Below are 19,351 nucleotides of genomic sequence, written 5' to 3' on the forward strand. Positions count from 1 at the left end.
CGGCATGGCGGTTGAACGCCGGATCCTAAAGGAAAAAGGCATGCCGGAAGAAGTCATTCCTACTTTGATTAAAGCAAGGAAGGAAGTAACCGTGCAACACTATCACCGCATTTGGCGAAGATATGTTGCGTGGTGCGAGGATCGGAGTGCTCCGACGGAGGAATTTCAACTGGGTCGATTCCTACATTTCCTGCAATCAGGATTGTCTATGGGTCTCAAATTGGGATCTATTAAGGTTCAAATTTCGGCCCTGTCGATTTTCTTTCAAAAAGAATTGGCTTCAGTTCCTGAAGTCCAGACTTTTGTTAAGGGAGTGCTGCATATACAGCCTCCTGTGGTGCCTCCAGTGGCACCGTGGGATCTCAATGTGGTTTTGGAATTTCTAAAATCTCATTGGTTTGAACCACTAAAAAAGGTGGATTTAAAATATCTCACATGGAAAGTGACCATGTTACTAGCCCTGGCTTCGGCCAGGAGAGTGTCAGAACTGGCAGCTTTATCTTACAAAAGCCCATATCTGATTTTCCATTCGGACAGGGCAGAACTGCGGACTCGTCCGCATTTTCTCCCTAAGGTGGTGTCAGCATTTCATCTGAACCAGCCTATTGTAGTGCCTGCGGCTACAAGTGACTTGGAGGACTCCAAGTTACTGGACGTTGTCAGAGCATTAAAAATATATATTGCAAGGACAGCTGGAGTCAGAAAATCTGACTCGTTGTTTATATTGTATGCACCCAACAAGATGGGTGCTCCTGCGTCTAAGCAGACGATTGCTCGTTGGATCTGTAGCACAATCCAACTTGCACATTCTGTGGCAGGCCTGCCACAGCCTAAATCTGTAAAGGCCCACTCCACAAGGAAGGTGGGCTCATCTTGGGCGGCTGCCCGAGGGGTCTCGGCATTACAACTTTGCCGAGCAGCTACGTGGTCAGGGGAGAACACGTTTGTAAAATTTTACAAATTTGATACTCTGGCTAAGGAGGACCTGGAGTTCTCTCATTCGATGCTGCAGAGTCATCCGCACTCTCCCGCCCGTTTGGGAGCTTTGGTATAATCCCCATGGTCCTTTCAGGAACCCCAGCATCCACTAGGACGATAGAGAAAATAAGAATTTACTTACCGATAATTCTATTTCTCGGAGTCCGTAGTGGATGCTGGGCGCCCATCCCAAGTGCGGATTATCTGCAATAATTGTACATAGTTATTGTTAACTAATTCGGGTTATTGTTTAGGAAGCCATCTTTCAGAGGCTCCTCTGTTATCATACTGTTAACTGGGTTTGATCACAAGTTGTACGGTGTGATTGGTGTGGCTGGTATGAGTCTTACCCGGGATTCAAAATTCCTCCCTTATTGTGTACGCTCGTCCGGGCACAGTACCTAACTGAGGCTTGGAGGAGGGTCATAGGGGGAGGAGCCAGTGCACACCACCTGATCGGAAAGCTTTACTTTTTGTGCTCTGTCTCCTGCGGAGCCGCTATTCCCCATGGTCCTTTCAGGAACCCCAGCATCCACTACGGACTCCGAGAAATAGAATTATCGGTAAGTAAATTCTTATTTTTTACCTTATGTTCCCCCGCAACATACTAAGAAGGCGCCTCATTATCAAATGCAGTCCTTTCGTTCAAATAAAAGCAAGAAGGTACGGGGATCGTCCTTTCTTACCAGAGGTAAAGGCAAGGGAAAAAAGCTGCACACAGCTAGTTCCCAGGACCTGAAGTCCTTCCCTCCGTCTGCAAAATCCACCGCATGACGCTGGGGCTCCCCTGGGGGAGTCGGCTCAGGTGGGGGCACGTCTTCGAATTTTCAGCCACGTCTGGGTTCACTCAGGATCCCTGGGCAATAGAGATTGTTTCTCAGGGATACAGGCTGGAATTCGAAGAGATGCCTCCTCGTCGGTTTTTCAAATCGGCTCAGCCGGCTTCTCCGTCAGAGAGGGAGTTGGTGTTATCTGCAATTCAAATATTGTATTTTCAGCAGGTGATAGTCAAGGTTCCTCTTCTCCAGCAAGGAAAGGGGTATTACTCAACCCTGTTTGTGGTCCCGAAACCGGACGGTTCGGTCAGACCCATTTTGAATCTAAAATCCCTGAACCTGTACTTAAAAAAGTTCAAGTTCAAGATGGAATCGATCAGAGCGGTCATCGCCAGCCTGGAGGGGGGGGGGGGGGGGATTGGATGGTTTCCCTGGACATAAAGGATGCATACCTTCATGTTCCGATTTTTCTTCCTCACCAGGCGTTCCTGAGATTTGCGGTACAGGACTGTCATTACCAATTTCAGACGTTGCCGTTTGGGCTTTCCACGGCCCCCGATAATTTTCACCAAGATAATGGCGGAAATGATGGTGCTCCTGCGCCAGCAGGGTGTCACAATTATCCCATACTTGGACGATCTCCTCATAAAGGCGAGATCCCGAGAGAAGTTACTGAACAGCATGTCACTGTCTGTGAGAACGTTGCAGCAGCACGGCTGGATTCTCAATATTCCGAAGTCCCAGCTGGTTCCTACAACGCGTCCGACCTTGTTGGGCCTGATTCTGGACACAGAACAGAAAAAGGTTTTTCTTCCGATGGAAAAGGCTCAGGAGCTCATGACTTTGGTCAAGGACCTGTTGAAGCCAAAAAAGGTTTCAGTGCATCACTGTACTCGAGTCTTGAGGAAGATGGTGGCATCTTACGAGGCCATTCCCTTCGGCAGGTTCCATGCGAGGACTTTCAATGGGACCTACTGGACAAGTGGTCCGGGTCTCATCTACAGATGTATCAAAAGATCACCTTGTCTCCCAGAGCAAGGGTGTCTCTCCTGTGGTGGCTACACAGTGCTCCCCTCTTAGAGGGTCGCAGGTTCGGCATTCAGGACTGGATCCTGGTGACCACGGATGCAAGCCTCCGAGGTTGGGGTGCAGTCACTCTGGGAAGAAATTTTCAAGGTCTCTGGTCAAGTCTAGAGACTTGTCTCCACATCAGTGTCCTGGAATTGAGGGCCATATACAACGTCCTACGTCAAGCGGAAGCATTACTTTGGGACAAACCTGTTTTGATTCAGTCGGACAATGTCACGGCAGTGGCTCATGTAAACCGCCAAGGCGGCACAAGGAGCAGAGTGGCCATGACAGCGGCCACCAGGATTCTTCGCTGGGCGGAAGGTCATGTAAGCGCACTGTCAGCAGTGTTCATCCCGGGGGTGGACAACTGGGAAGCGGACTTCCTCAGCAGACATGACCTGCATTCGGGAGAGTGGGGACTTCATCAGGAAGTCTTCACACAGATCGCGGGTCGGTGGGAACTGCCTCAGATAGACATGATGGCGTCCCAGCTCAACAAAAAGCTAAAGCGGTATTGCGCCAGGTCAAGAGACTCTCAGGCGGTAGATGCTTTGGTGACACCATGGGTGTTCAGATCGGTCTATGTGTTCCCTCCTCTGCCTCTCATACCCAAGGTGTTGAGAAAAATAAGACAAAGAAGGGTGAAAACAATCCTCATTGTTCCAGATTGGCCACGAAGGACTTGGTATCCGGATCTCCAAGAGTTGCTCACAGAAGATCCGTGGCCTCTTCCTCTAAGGCAGGACCTGCTGCAGCAGGGGCCCTGTCTGTTCCAAGACTTACCGCGGCTGCGTTTGACGGCATGGCGGTTGAACGCCGGATCCTAGCAGAAAAAGGTATTCCGGAGGAAGTCATTCCTACCCTGATCAAGGCTAGGGAGGACGTGACATCGAAACATTATCTCCGTATATGGCGAAAATATGTTTCTTGGTGTGAGGCCAGGACTGCTCCTACGGAGGAGTTTCATTTGGGCCGTCTACTTCACTTCCTTCAAACAGGAGTGAATTTGGGCCTAAAATTAGGGTCCATAAAGGTTTAAATTTCGGCCTTATCCATTTTCTTTCAAAAAGAATTGGCTTCTCTTCCTGAAGTACAGACATTTGTGAAGGGAGTGCTGCATATTCAGCCTCCTTTTGTACCTCCGGTGGCGCCTTGGGATCTTAACGTGGTGTTGAGTTTCCTTAAGTCACATTGGTTTGAACCACTCAAAACGGTGGAGTTAAAATATCTCACTTGGAAGGTGGTCATGTTGCTAGCCTTGGCTTCGGCTAGGCGAGTCTCGAAATTGGCGGCTTTATCACATAAAATCCCCTATCTGGTTTTTCATGTGGATAGGGCGGAATTGCGGACTCGTCCTCAATTCCTACCTAAAGTGGTTTCATCCTTTCATATGAATCAACCTATTGTTGTGCCTGTGGCTACGCGTGACTTGGAGGATTCCAAGTCCCTGGATGTGGTCAGGGCTTTGAAAATTTACGTGGCCAGAACGGCTAGAGTCAGAAAAACAGAAGCACTATTTGTCCTGTATGCAGCCAACAAGGTTGGCGCTCCTGCTTCAAAGCAGACTATTACTCGCTGGATCTGTAACACGATTCAGCAGGCACATTCTACGGCAGGATTGCCATTGCCTAAATCGGTTAAGGCCCATTCCACTAGGAAGGTGGGCTCTTCTTGGGCGGCTGCCCGAGGGGTCTCGGCATTACAGTTGTGCCGAGCAGCTACTTGGTCGGGGTCAAACACCTTTGCAAAGTTCTATAAGTTTGATACCCTGGCTGAGGAGGACCTCCTGTTTGCTCAATCGGTGCTGCAGAGTCATCCGCACTCTCCCTCCCTTTTGGGAGCTTTGGTATAATCCCCATGGTCCTTACGGAGTCCCCATCATCCTCTAGGACGTTAGAGAAAATAAGATTTTACACTTACCGGTAAATCTATTTCTCGTAGTCCGTAGAGGATGCTGGGCGCCTGTCCCAAGTGCGGACTACTTCTGCAAGACTTGTATATAGTTTTTGTTGACATAAGGGTTATGTGTTGGTTAATCGGTTGAACCGAGGCTATGTTGTTGTTCATACTGTTAACTGGGTAGTTTATCACAAGTTATACGGTGTGATTGGTGTGGCTGGTATGAATTTTGCCCTTGGATTAACAAAATCCGTTCCTCGTACTGTCCATCTCCTCTGGGCACAGTTTCCCTAACTGAGGTCTGGAGGAGGGGCATAGAGGGAGGAGCCAGGGCACACCCAGAATCCAAAGTCTTTCTTAAAGTGCCCATGTCTCCTGCGGAGCCAGTCTATTCCCCATGGTCCTTACGGAGTCCCCAGCATCCTCTACGGACTACGAGAAATAGATTTACCGGTAAGTGTAAAATCTTATTTTTCCACCGTACATTTCTATAGTTTCAAGTAACAGAGTTAGGTTTTATGTTCTAACAGTTAAATAGGTCATTTTAGGTACTAACACCCACATTAGGTCATTTTAGGTCCTGTAGAAATGAAGGCCCCCATTTATCAAGCCTTGGAGAGTACCAACCAATCAGCTCATAACTTCCATGTTACAGGCTGAGTTTGAAAAGTGACAATTAGGAGCTGATTGTTTGATACCTTATCACCGTGTTATTTATCACTCTCCAAGGCTTGATAAATCTGGGCCATAGTATGTTATTCCCTTGCACATAACGCATAAAAGGGAACTGAAATTTTGAGTATAATGGGAAAGCATTAGAACAGGTTAGAACCTAAGAATCCTGGCCTTAGCAATTAGTCACATTCTCTATTATTTGTTGCCGATATATCACCCGAATATATTCAAATGTTAATGTTTCCTTAGGAAATTAAAAAGGGGCAATTAAAATGTATTCTTAGTTTAATTGACACATCAACATTATGCATTGATACCTGTATTGTAAAGTGACAGTACAGGAAAGTATACAGCACCTTCTGGTCACTAGAGGGTTAAACGGAAAAGCTACACAACATCCTGCCGCAAACATCCAATTGTTACTTGGAATCAGAATGCTACCATTATGCGCCTTAATTCCAGTTTGAAATTGCTTTATAAAAAGTTATTTTTACAAACTTTCTGACCACAATTTGCAGTAATCAGCCCAATTCCAGCAAAACTACAGAATTCTGATTTTTTTCCCCTCTCCCTCTTAAAGGGTTAAAAATCCAGGAAGTAATGCTATCCGGAAATGCATACATGCCACATGACAAGTGTGTGCATATTTACACTCCACGACTCGCACCTATGGCTAGATGTACATATATCATGAGTTAGGTTGTAGATGTTTCTATATTAAAGCTACGTAAAGTTCAACATCGGTAACATTGATTTATAAAATGTATCTTCCTGTGTGGTTTTTTTTCCCCCCAGTGTTTTTATTTTATGATATTTTTGTTTTGTTTTTCTTTCCTCCCTCCCAATCTGCTTTCACTTAGCATGCCTGCTGTGAAACCTAAAAATGTGCTTGTGGCAAAAGAGCCCTCCTCCCCTCCTGCCTGCCTCTCCCACTTGCTCAGACAGTCGCATTTGTACTGTATGTGTGTGTGTGTGTGTGTGTTTCCCCCTGCATGTGTGCATTGCGCCTGTGTCTCTCTTACTACTGGGAAAAATTGAAGTGGCGGCCATATGCTTGGGATTAATTTTCCATATCTCACTCATTTTTAGAGAGGTCGGACACACACCTCAATGGGAAGTTCTCACTTGCTAAACAAGGGTTTGCCTCTAGGTAATGCTATTTAAACATTAAAACGAATATATATATATTTTTTATTATTTTTATTTGATTTTTTTGGTTACATATTTTATATATACATTTTATTTTTTGTATTGTGTGTGAGCTCGCCATACGGATGTTAGCTTCTCCGTATGCACATCCCATCCCCCCTGCCTTGCTCTCCCTGACTTGATTCCTTTCTGGCTTTGTGTGTGTGTGTGTGTGTGTGTGTGTGTGTGTGTGTGTGTGTGTGTGTGTGTGTGTGTGTGTGTGTCAATAAGAGAGAATAAAATGTTTATTTATATCCCAACTATGCTGATGGAGCATTGTGCCCTGCAACCGCACAGCAGCGGCAGCTGGGAAACCACTATCCCCTCTCTGATTTTATTTTTATGTTTTTTTGCACTGTTAGCGTGAAAGAAATGCCTTTTAGTCTGTTCATTACTCTTATTATTATTCTGACCTTTCCTGCTGGGTGTAAATGGATTAGATTAAATTTTAACTATCCGCTGGTATTTCTGTCTGTGTTCCAGAGCCTGTAAAACTTGCTTTTGAATGCTCTCTTTTAGTGTGGATTGCAGGTAACGCTTATTGCGGTTTTGTTTTGAAATAAAAAAAAAAAAAAAAAATATTTATATTTTTTATTGTGCAGTTTATGAACTTGTTTTGTTGTTTAATTGCTGTGATTGTAAACAGTCTGGGCGGGCAGGCTTTTTAACCTTTTTCTCCCTGGCAGAGCTTTTCAGCAGTGTTGTGGCCGCTGTCAACCCCTTTTACGCTTTCTGTCCGGTAGCGGAGGGGTTACATTTCAGTTTATCTGCTGCCACTGACACATGTTGGTTTGTGAGTGGAGCAGGCAGCTTTTTTTGCAGGCAGAAAAGGGAACTGGCTTTCTCTGTCTCCTTCCCCCCCTCAACCCCCCCTCCCCACCCCCCCCCTCCCAGCCCTTGGCAGTACAACCACATTGAGTTGAGATCATAATCCCGGCAAAAAAAAAAAAAGAAGGAAAAAAAAAAAAAGAAAGAAGCTTGTGCGGCTATGGGATTTTTAAGAACTTTCCAAGAGCGGAAATAAAATCTGTTCAGGCGAGATGAAAAATACTGCTGGGATCAGCAAAAAAATATATAATACCCTAGGACTGCAGCAGCTGATGCCGGGAGAGTAAACGACAGCAACATTTCCTGAATTCCTTCTCCAGTGCTACATTTTCTAACAGAATTTTCTCTCCTTTTTTTTTCTTTTTGATGTTTTTGTTTTTTTCCCTTCAAGATTTTTACGGAGCTGCGATGGATACGTTTCATCTGCACACCGGATCGTCACGTCCCGCAGTGATTTGAGATGAAGCGTTTGCTACTATAGGATCCAGGGGAACGTGTTGCTGTTACAAAGCAGGATATATATATACATATTTTTTTTTTTTTTGGTCTTTTGTCACAAGAAAACACTTAGGGCCGGTCATCTCTGCTTGGGGCCTCTCGGACGTCCAGCGGATCGTTCTTTCTTTTATTATTTTTTTGGGCTGTGAAAGATAACCCGTGGTTTTGAAGTTTCTTCGGAAAGGAAATTGCCTCTAGTGGCGTTAGGTGCTTAGAATGCACGCCTGGAACTTTTTCCCTTTGGCGGCTGAAAAATGTAAGTTACACTACAACCTACTATTCAAGGGGCGTAAATGCATTAACCCTTCTGTGGCTGGGCAATGTTTGGCTCACATGGTAGCAGAGTATGTTTTAAAATCTGAAAGCGGAGCAATACGTTGTCTGTACAGTGTAATGCCAGGATGTGAACGACAAGCTTGATTTGACTTTTTTTTAATTTAATGAGGGCTGCTTGTCCTCCACGATTGAGTAGACCTATATAGCTTACCTGGTGGTTGCATATGACACTTGAGGAGTCCAGAATTTTCACCCTAAAAGTTAACTGCAGCTGCCTTTATTTTTCCAACGTTGGTCATTGTTTATTAAAATGATTTTTTATTATTATTATTATTAATTTTTTTTTTTATTTTTTTTTTTTAAATCCACATTTTATTAAGGTGATGATTGCTTTGTGTGTGAAAGCTATAGCATTCTGGGGCAAGTTTGACAGGTGGCCGGTACTGGTTTGCAATTAATAAGACAGGAAACAGTGGGATGAATACTTTCTTTTGTAGTCGGAAAGGTTTTCTTTTTTTTTCTTTTTTTTTTGGGAACGTTGAGAATTCAGCGCATTCATTAATGATTTTTGTTTTGTCCCAAGGCCGGCACAATGGCTAAGGCAAAAGACGAAAGCCTTCACGCGGACAAAGCCTACTGGGTATAAAGATGTCCAGTGCTCTTCTCGGTCTGATTCTGGGAGTCAGACCAGTTCCATGTGTGATCCTGAAGACACATAGGATTCGGTTACCCAGAATGCTGAGTCTGTGCTGTCAGTGTTGATCTGTCGATCTCTGTAAACAAATAGACGCTCTTTACATTGCAAATGCATTCGAGGAACCTATCTGTGCGTCAGCCTCATTTGCATAATGTGAAGCTGACTCTTTTTTTTTTTTTTCTTCTTCTTTTTTATCTGGCGTGTTAGTCAACCGTTCAGCAGGAAGAATGCTTTGTGATGCAATTACTGTGTTCATCTGTTACATTTGCATAGAGTACACTGTCCCTATTGACTCTGCTTGCCTACGCTACATTTTCTTAATGGCCTCTGCCCGCGGTTTCTGAGCAACAGTGTACGGCAGTGTATGTGTCATTTAATGCATGCAGCATGCACTTTATGTCACCGAGTGTTGCTGTGTGCGTTGATCACAGACTCGGAGGGCGTTTTTTGTTTTATTTCAATGCCTGTGTCAGAAAATGGATGGGCATCGTTGGGTAGAGGGCTGTTCTTATTAACTTTGTTCCAAATGAAATAACGAGGGTGATGTCATAAGGCAGACGATGACCTTTATAGTACACCTCTCCCTTCCTCTCCTCCGTTTGAGAGAATGCTCACACTGCAGAGCTTATTGCAGACGTACTGTATGAACAGGGCTATGTGCAGAAGTGATGCTATGCCCCATGTAACAAAACCACAACGTCCGTGGTATTTCCCCATTGGACGTGCAGAAAATCCAATGGGACGACGCGACCACCCAATTTTTTTTTTTTTTTTTTGAGGGTACACACTGTATGATGGTCGTTGCGATTCCTTGCAGACCGTAACATTGTCCGATATAACAAGAAGTGTATACCCAACTTAACTTATGCACCTAGTACCCCCTACTCTTATGTTACTTCAGTAAGTGCCGTTGGCATGGTTACTGTAAATAGACTAGGCCAGGTAGTTAAAGATTAACTACAAATTATATATTACCAAGAATGCAGGATATTTTTTGTAGTGTTCTTTTTTTATTCTTTTGCTGAGTGTTTTCTTGTGTGTTTTACCTTTGCACACCTGTGAAGGGAGAGGCTCCCACCACTAGTTGTGGTGTAGGCCAGGGCTAATGGAAATACAATGCAGCAGAAAATTGAACGCATGGCTTAGTGGGATTGACCACACTGGAAATGATTCTGACTCCGTTGTAGGGATACTCCACACGAAGCGATGGCCTCAAAGTATCGGATATATGGTTTGGTATACAGGTCTAGATGTACTAAGCCTTGAAAAGTGATAAAGAGGAGAGTGATGAGCTACCAACCAATCAGCTCCTAACTGCCATTTTTCAAACACAGCCTGTAGCATGACAGGTAGGAGCTGGTTGGCTGTTACTTTATCTCCGTCCACTTTATCTTTCTCCAAGGCTTAGTACATCTCCCCCACAGGCACCTTACGGTGACCTACATAGTACATTATCCCCATGTGCGATGTTGGGAAATCATCATGCTTGGGGATGTGCGCAGCTGCACACCGCAACCGTGCATCACGGCGAATTTAAACTGCCCTCATAATATTCTAACAATGATGTGTATAGCGGTGGTAGGCGTCTTCAGGGGCCCTGTAAACTTGCCATACATTGGGATAGACGTGACGCTATAGTTCTTCCTGCTTCACCTCATTACCCAGGGAAAACATGAAGGTACATCGACGAGATGTTAGAACTTCTCATTTACCGGAGCAGGGGAGTAAACTCTCCGCCACTGATGATCTCCGATAGAGCGCACAATGCATCAGCCTAGTCTGTCAGCGCATCTATCCTTAATCTCCCTAATAAGTGAGATAATGTATCCAGTTAAGGAAAGGGACGGGTATCTGTAATAACAGCAGGTATTTTTATAAAGTTTTTTTTATTGGTGGAGCACACAAGAAATATCAAGGGATGTAGTCAGGATCCCGACAGCGGAATCCCAACGCTCATAATGCTGACTGATGCCGACAGTGAGGTTTGGGTTAGGCACAAGGGGCAGGGTTAGGGAAGGCATAGTTAGGGTTAGGCTGTGGAAGGGGGAGGTTAGGGTTAGGCTGCGGGAGGGGGAGGTTAAGGTTAGGCTGCAGGAAGGGGAGGTTAGGCTGTGTGGGGGTGGGTTAGGGTTAGAATACTCGCTGTGATCTATTGGGATCCTGACCGCCGGCGTTTCATACCCAACACCATATCATTCAACAATACAAGGATCCATAAACCAAAAAGAGCCCAAAATATGGCTGTTTATTAAAACATATATTGGGGGGGGGGGGGGGGGGGGGGTCATGGACTGCACTGCACATCCTAATTCTACACATGCTGAGACTTGTGGCTCCACAGAAACAAAAAATAAATAAATAGAAAATGCAGGTGCATATTCTATATACTAAGCACTGCTAATCTGAATAATGATAATAGACTCCGCAATATAACCTAGTCAATTTGAGGTGCTTAGCATAATTTTGGACAAAAATATGGGCCCACCAACCTCAGCCAGGTAACCTCATCTTTTTGGGTCCCTACCAACAAGAGTCAAGACCAGGCACGGGACCCCTTCAGTTCAGCACAAGCCGAATACCCCAAGGCATCACACTAGTGAGAGGTTTAAGTGTTGAAAAGTGTTACATTAACAAGAAGCAGCAGCTATGTGTTGAAAGTGTTACATAGGTGAGAGCTAATAAATAGTGTTAAAAAGTGTTAACATTTGTAAAAAGAAAAAACAATTAGGTGCTAGATAAAGTGTTACAATATGATGCCCCAAAGCAGCCAGGCCACAACGACCCAGGGGGCCCCGCACCACAAACTCTTCCCTAAAACTGGCAAATTGTATACATTTATACAGGACTTACCATTCATAGTGTATTTTACCAATATAAAGGAGGCCCGCATGGCGCCCTGGGGCTGTCTTTTACTCATCATTGGTACAATTTGTCCTTCTAGTATGGTTGTTTTAGTCCTGTGACATCAATTTTGATGTTCTATGCGTGTGGTCCTTATAACTTGTGATGTTCCTCCCTTGCATTTGAAAAGCGAGTAAATGATTAGTGGGCACCTTTTTTTCATTTGTTAGTAATCTATAGGGTCACCTTGTTGTTGAGCTGCCCTATACACTTTATTATATTGGTCTATACTGAAAAGCACAGAGTTTACAAGGGACAGATCAATAAAACCTGAGGCTTGAAAATTGGGACCGTCTTTAACTATTTTACTATGCACCCAGCTGTAGCAGCAGCAGCCGTGTCCTCAGCCGCCGCCTCAGAAGTTTGTCGGCTCATCCCATTTGGAAAGCCGATTATGACGTCTAAGAGGCAGATGTCACTAAACCTTTTAATGAACCGGCTTCTGTGACTCTGCTCTTAACAAGCGGAAATACTTTCTTGCAAGCTGTCAGTAGAACTGCAACAATATGTATGACCCAGACAGATTTTCTTTCTTTTTCCTTTTTTTTTTTTCTTCGTTTTTCAAAACAAACTGAAGAACCGAAGACAAGTCTGTGTATTATTCCTTTGTGAGTTATCGAGGTTGTCTGTTGAAAGGAAAGACGATGCTTGTTATCACTGCTGCAGATATTCAGGGATTCATCTCCCAAAGGGCCTTTCGGCATCTCACAATGGATAGGGATATTGTCCGAGTGATGCTGCTCCAGCTATACTACATCCTTATTTAGAATAGCGAGCAGCGCAGGGAATAGCTGCGTGACCTTGGGAATAGCAGTGTCCCAGCCAGGTGGGCCTGTCTTGGTTCATAATGTTTGCAGCGACGGTGCTACAGAGCTGTAGGCTAACACTGTTTTCCTAACGAACAATAGTAATGATATCAGAACTAGCTGCTAAACGGATATTTACAGGCGTTTATTCATCAGTTGTGTATTATAATACAATGACGGAGATTTATCAGTGAGGATACATTGCCTCCAGTATTAAGAAACCAACAAATCCGTTTTTCTTCAGACACAGCTTGTAAAATGACAGAAGCTGATTGGTTAGTACTTTAACTCTGTCCAAGCTTTGGTATATCTACCCCAGTCTCTGATCGGGGAGGGGGGGGGGGGGGGCTCCTCAACCTTCACTATAAGCCTGGAAAATGTAAGGCAGGCAGCTGGCTCCTGTTTACAGCAACAATTAATTTATTACACCAAGAATGTCCTTAGGTGGCAATTAAGAGAGAAGCAGCTATAAACACCAACAGATAGTATACTGCAACTGGCAGGGCCGGTTCTGGCTGTGGATGCGCCCCGGGCAAAACTATAGGAGCGTGGCTTCACATGGGGGCGTGGTCAGTAACGCCCCCATTTGTGCCCCCTGTAGCGCCGCTGGAATAAAATAAAAAAAAAGTATACTTACTATCCCCGTTCCTGATCCAGACCGCTGCAGACAACCGCCGGCGCCGCTCCTCTCCTCGATCAGCATAGACACTAGAGGTCAATTATGACCCCTAACGTCTGTGCCACAATGCTGTGCGGTGCGCGATGACGTCATCGCGCACCGCACAGCAAAGGTCCCCTCCACGAAGGGAAACTAGACGCGTAGCGTCTGGTTCCCTTCAGAGCGGGGGGCACAGCGGCGGGGGGGCACAGTAGCGGATCTTGCCACGGTGCGGCGCCCTCCGGGCAAAAGTCCTGCTTGCCCTTGGTAAGATCCGCTACTGGCAACTGGCTCTGTATACCCCCCAGAGCTGTTTCTTTAGCCTGTGGGAAAGACTGGACTGCGCGGGAGGGACGGAGACCAAAAATAATTTTTTGAGCAGTCATATCCTCCATTTAGATGCTATGGAAAGCTCGGGCCTCCTGTTACCTGTGAGGTGGAAGTCCCCCCTCTGGTCTACTTTGTTTTTTATGCACTAGAGTAAACATGTGAGAAATATGGGACGTCACGAAGAAAAATGGGGTGTGCACAGCTTTCTGTAAGTTAGCATTCTGTTGCGTCATGTATAACTGTACAATATGGTAGATGTTGGGGATGTGATATCACATTCAGTTAGCAAATACCAAACCAGGGGCCCCCACGCCACAAACTCATCCCTAAAACTGGCAAATTGTATACATTTATTCAGGACTTATCATTTATAGTGTCTTTTCCAGTTCATTTTTCACATCATGTATGAGTAGAGAAGAGGGTGGCTGAGGGTTTGAAACACTATGGTCAGCTCTGCAGGTGATCTCCTCCTTTTGTGTAGGGATTTCATAGGCAAACGCAGGGGGGAGTTTCTGGTTGCCAGGACACCCCCCTCCTCTTGGCAAGTGGCTCAAATTATGACAACGCCAGCAATGGTATATAATACGATTACTAGAGCTGTCGTCACATCATGCAGTTTGAGCAGCTTTTTCTACAAAGTACGCTGTGTGTGTGAATCTGAGCCCTCAATCAGTGCACTGGACCAGAGAGTATTTACCAGGAAAAAGAGACAGGAGCCGTACAATGAGGTGGGAGAATGTGTGCTTAGAAAGTGCAGCACTGGTTCTAATTACGTGTGTGTGTGTGTGTGTGTGTGTGTGTGTGTGTGTGTGTGTTTATTTATTTATTATAGTATGTTAAACCTTTTCCTGAGCACTTATTAATATTATTTAAATGTTTGAAACAGCCTATACTGTAGATCATCTATAGTTAAATATTAATACTGTATTCCATACAGTATCCAGTGTATAAATAGACCAATGTTTATATTAGCGTCCAGGGTCGTTTTTAGGCCCTTCTACCGCTTGCTCAGACTCCTGCACTTGCTCCAAAGTACCGCAGAGCGGTAGATTGTGGACTGCATTTGGAAACCCCCCTCTAGAAGTCCTGCGTTTGTCACTGGATCTAATGTGTACCAAGAAAACATTCCCCATGCAGGATGGATCCATCTAATCATGTGGTTACACCAAATCTAACCCTTACATTTACATGTCCTAGAAACCATGATTTATCAGACCAGTGGACTTTCATTCTGCACTGGTGCCAACTGTAGACTCTCGACCTGATGACAGATTTACGCTATGTCTGGTCTTTCACAATTGCACGTTTATTGGTGGACTGTGCATGTGTCACTGCCACGCGGCGATTGAATTGCGGTTATGCTTGCAGTGCAGATTCATTCGCACATGATTGACAGGGAGCAGACATTTTGTGGGAAGTAACGCTAAGTGCTGGTAAAAACTGTGGCGTGTCAGGACCGGTTTCCGGGCACTTTTCAGCCGCTGATTGCAATCCTGTACACAGGAAACACATCTCCAGAGTTTCAGTGGCAGTGGGCAACCTGAGTGACCGAAAACTCACTCGGAGCCGATGTTTCCTGTCTCTTCATCGATGCTGCAAATGTTGCGGGCAGCTGTGAAGGCTTCAGTGGGCATCCCTATACAAATACCAGCGCCTGTCACATTAGCATATTTAGCTGACAGGTGTGGGAGCCGGTGTGATTTTCTCCTGCTGTAGCTCATACACATCAAGGTTCAACGCGCTACTCCATCAGAGATGCTCTACTGCATATCACTTGTGTAATGCATGTCAGCTTGAACCAAACTCTCTCAGTAACCAGTATTTTCAGACACAGAACTGCTGCTCACTGAATTTTTGTTTTGTTATGTTTTCTTGTGTGTGTGTGTGTGTGTGTGTGTGTGTGTGTGTGTCCTGTATTGTGCATGACAGTTCCAGGACCTCAGCAGTTTCTGAGACACCCACTCTGTCTGGCCCCAACACTCATTCATATTTCTTTCCCATTCTGGCGCATGGCATGAACAACAACTGAACCTCTTGACCGTGTCTGCTTGCTTTTATGCATTGAGTTGCTGTCATTTTGGCTGATTTAAAAAAAAAAAAAAGGGCACAATAGATAGTTGTGTTATTCATTGTTTTTTTATTTGTTTTATCTGTTTGTGCCACAAGATTTAAATTGGTGCGATCTGTGTTCTGTATTCTGCTCCTTACTCATATTTCTGTCTCTATTCTGATGGGGCTTTTGTGACTAATTGCTGCCCAAGGCCTCTCTGGCGAATGCCTTAGATTCATTTCCCACCGCATACACGGAGGCCTACGGAGCAACGCTCTGTATTTTACTCTTGTTGGAGAGGCCAGGGGTGGAGTGCAGTCATCTCCTGTCACTCCGCATCTGGATGAAACCATTTCCTGCTGGCTTGCAGATATCCATATTAACCCTCTTGCTCGCTGAGGACCCTGTAAGAGCCCTGAACTGTGGATTATGCTGAATGAATGCAGGACTGTATTATCCATGAACAGTACATTTGTTCCAGATTTGTTCTAATGTAACATCCCCTCTTTATACTGTTCTGCTATTAATCTTCTGCATAAAGTTGTAACCTGGGGATCTTTTTATTTACAAAGTTACTTGTGAAACCATGGCAACAGTCTTTCCGCTACACATCGAATTGCTGCTTTACCGAGTGTAGTGAATGTGAATTCTCCTAATGAAGACACTGCCCGTAACTTTCCCACTGACTAAACGCGTCACAGTCAGCTGACTTGATTTAAAGACTGCAGTTGGGTCACGTGACCGCTGTAGAACGTGAAGGACCTTTTTTTTTTTTTCTTCTTCGTATGAGCCGATTCATCCATCCACATTATACGCTGCAGTGTTTTTATGTTGATATAGTAAAACGAAACATCCCAATGTATGTGGCCATGTAACTTGGCTAATTATGATTCTGGGACAGCTGTTTGCAGGCATTTGCTCCAGCTCCTTATACTTGAGTACAGTTGTATTTCCTTTTGCCTGTCTGTAGCACAGTTGTGAGATGCTCCTGAGAGGGACATCTGATGTAAGTGTGGGGGGCTTCCTGCTAGCAAGCAATTGTGCCGATTTAATTCCAGAAATTGTCCTGGGATTCACCAAGCAATTCTCTTGTGTACAGTTCTCTAAATACGGTACTAAATTCGATTTTATTTTCTTACAGTAATTATTAATAAGTAGACTGGATCTTTTCATCAGTCTACAGCTGGTTTCCATGGGGCAAATGTATTAGGCCTGAAGAAGTGATAAAGCAGAGATTAGTAGAAAGTGATAACGCACCAGCCAATCATTATGGTTTGAAAAATGACAGTTAGTAGCTGATTGGCTGGTGCTTGATCACCTTCCACTTATCATTGCTTTATCACTTCTCCAGGCTTAATACATCTGCCCCCATGTTAGAAGGATGTCTCTCTCGTGCGCCGTCTGAGTCAGTAGAGTATGACTGACAGGATTGCGGACTTGCATAGTGTTGCTCTTGTGCACTGGTGGATTTTATACACAGGCAGTACCGATATCATAGCATCTTACTTTGTGAAATGTCCACTTTTTGACCTGTGGGCCTGATTCTAATTTGGAAGTAAAGCCAGTAAATGTGCACCTGGGCAAAACCATGTTGCGCTGCAGGTGAGGCAGGTGTAACATGTGCAGAGAGAGTTAGGTGTGGGTGGGGTATGTCCAAACTGAAATCTAAATTGCAGTGTAAAAATAAAGCTAACATTTGTGGGCTACATGCAAAGGCAACCAGTATTTACCCTGCACAGTAAAATATATAATTGTATTTGCTCCCCTTGCATCGCAATATGTTTTGTTGCAGATACAAAGTTACTTGCTTTTTTTGCTTTACTTCCAAATCCTAATCAGGCCCAATGTCACAGCATCTTACTTTATGAAGTTTCCGCTCTTTGACTGTATGTGTTCCAGTGCAGACAGTGTCCTAAATATGCCTGTTTATGTGTCTGTCTGTATACGTACTGTATGCTGGGCCGGTGCAAGGTCTCTCTGCACCCTAGGCAAAGCTTCAGTCTAGCGCCCCCTAACCTGCAAAGCCACCACCACCTCCCATGAATTGCATTATTATACATATACAGAGAAAAGTACAACACTCAAGGACTTTTAAAGTGATAAAGTATATTGTAAACGACTTTGTTCACAATATACTTTCACTTTAAAAGTCCTTGAGTGCTGTCAATTCTTTATATACTGTAAAATACTGTATTTGGGGTCTAATGGGGATATTTAATTGGGGTTAGGTACAGGATGGCGCATCATAATACCGGCATTTCTAATGAAATTAATGAACCTTGCCCTAACCCTCCCCGACATACTAACACTCAGGATGCCGGCTGTCGGGATTCCAGCGTCGGTATTCTGATAGGTGTAGGGATTTTGGCGTCTGTATTCCGAATGCCAACATCCCGTCAACCGGACTACATCCCTGTAATTGTACGTATATACATACGTATATACGTGTATGTGTATATACATACAATCACATTTAATTTCGTTCCATCCCCCCATCTGTAAGTTCATTACTAACCCGCACACAGAGAGACATACTTCGGTTTTTCGCTAGATGAATTCAGTGATGCGGTGCCCTCCAGTGGCCGACGCCCCTAGGCAGCCGCCTAATGGTAGAGCCGGCCCTGACTGTGTGTATATAACTGTATATCTCTAAAATATTGTTATTGTGTAATAGTTTAAGGAATTGGTGGGTCTGTGAGTTATAATTGTATGCATGTGTACTCTATACATTTTGAAGACTTGTGTATCGCAATTAATTTGTGTGAATAGCTCACGCCTCACTGATAGCTGCCTGGGATCTGTATTACATAGCTTTGTACTTGTTATTTCTTTCTCTTATAAACTATAAACCGTAGAGAACTTCTCCACGTAGGAAGATCTGGCAGTGGTGTCTCTGTCATCTAGAATGTCTTGTCCTTTGCTGAGAGGACTGTGTTACATAACCGTTCCCTGATTTGAGGATGGGTGAATGTGATGTGACCGCCGGGTTTACGCTGCATCATTCTGCCTGCAAGCCAGCACTCCGACGCCCGTATTCAGAACTTTAACAGTATAGAAATGTTGTTTCCTAGTTAACCTCTTCCTTACTGGGCTGTCTTCAAGAATGTGTTTATAATGGCTGTCCCCCGCTGCACAGGCTTGTCATGGATTTTATGGTAGAGCATGTATTTAGTATAGGATGGTGTAGCGTAGTGGTGAGCATTACTGTCTCACAGCACTGAGGTCACGAGTTCAATTCCAGGTCATGGCCCATCTGTGTGGAATGTGTGTGTTCTGCACCTGTTTTCCGGGTTTCCTCCCACACTCCAAAAGCATACAATTGGCTTCTGTCAAAAGACCGACCCTACTGTGTCCATGTGCTAGAGAATATACGGGGAGATGTATCAAAGCATGGAGACAGAGAAAGTACCAACCAATCAGCTCCTGTCAGTTTACAGGCTGTATTTGAAAAATGGCGGTTAGGATGTGATTGGTTTGTGCTTTATCTCTCTCCAAGCTTTGATACATTTACCCCATAGCTTGTTATCTCTACTGGTGCAGGGGCATGACTGGAACATTCTCTGTAAAGCTGTGTATTATGTGTGCACTATATAAATAACTGTTAACACCTAGGCCCAGATTTATCAAGCCTTGGAGAGTGATAAATATCACGGTGATAAAGTACCAGCCAATCAGCTCCTAACTGACATTTTTCAAGCACAGCCTGTAATATGGCAGTTA

The 19,351-nt window shown here is 44.5% G+C and overlaps 1 protein-coding gene across 10 annotated transcripts in view; it reads left to right on the plus strand.

The window, feature by feature from the left end:
• CTBP1 (C-terminal binding protein 1) overlaps positions 1-19,351 on the plus strand; it is a 957,378-nt gene that overhangs the window by 786,024 nt on the left and 152,003 nt on the right. Inside the window, exon 1 of one of the 10 annotated variants that reach the window (XM_063924938.1) lies at positions 6,368-6,549. The exons of 8 other annotated variants lie outside the window; for them this stretch is intronic. In XM_063924938.1, coding sequence (XP_063781008.1) covers positions 6,510-6,549 — 40 coding nt within the window. In that variant the 5' untranslated portion in view covers positions 6,368-6,509. Of the gene's footprint in view, positions 1-6,367; positions 6,550-7,488; positions 8,170-19,351 lie in introns of those variants that run through there. One more of the 10 variants, XM_063924932.1, reaches the window with a different exon arrangement.

The sequence above is a fragment of the Pseudophryne corroboree genome, chromosome 1 (assembly GCF_028390025.1).
Source record: "Pseudophryne corroboree isolate aPseCor3 chromosome 1, aPseCor3.hap2, whole genome shotgun sequence".
Classification (NCBI taxonomy): Eukaryota; Metazoa; Chordata; class Amphibia; order Anura; family Myobatrachidae; genus Pseudophryne; species Pseudophryne corroboree.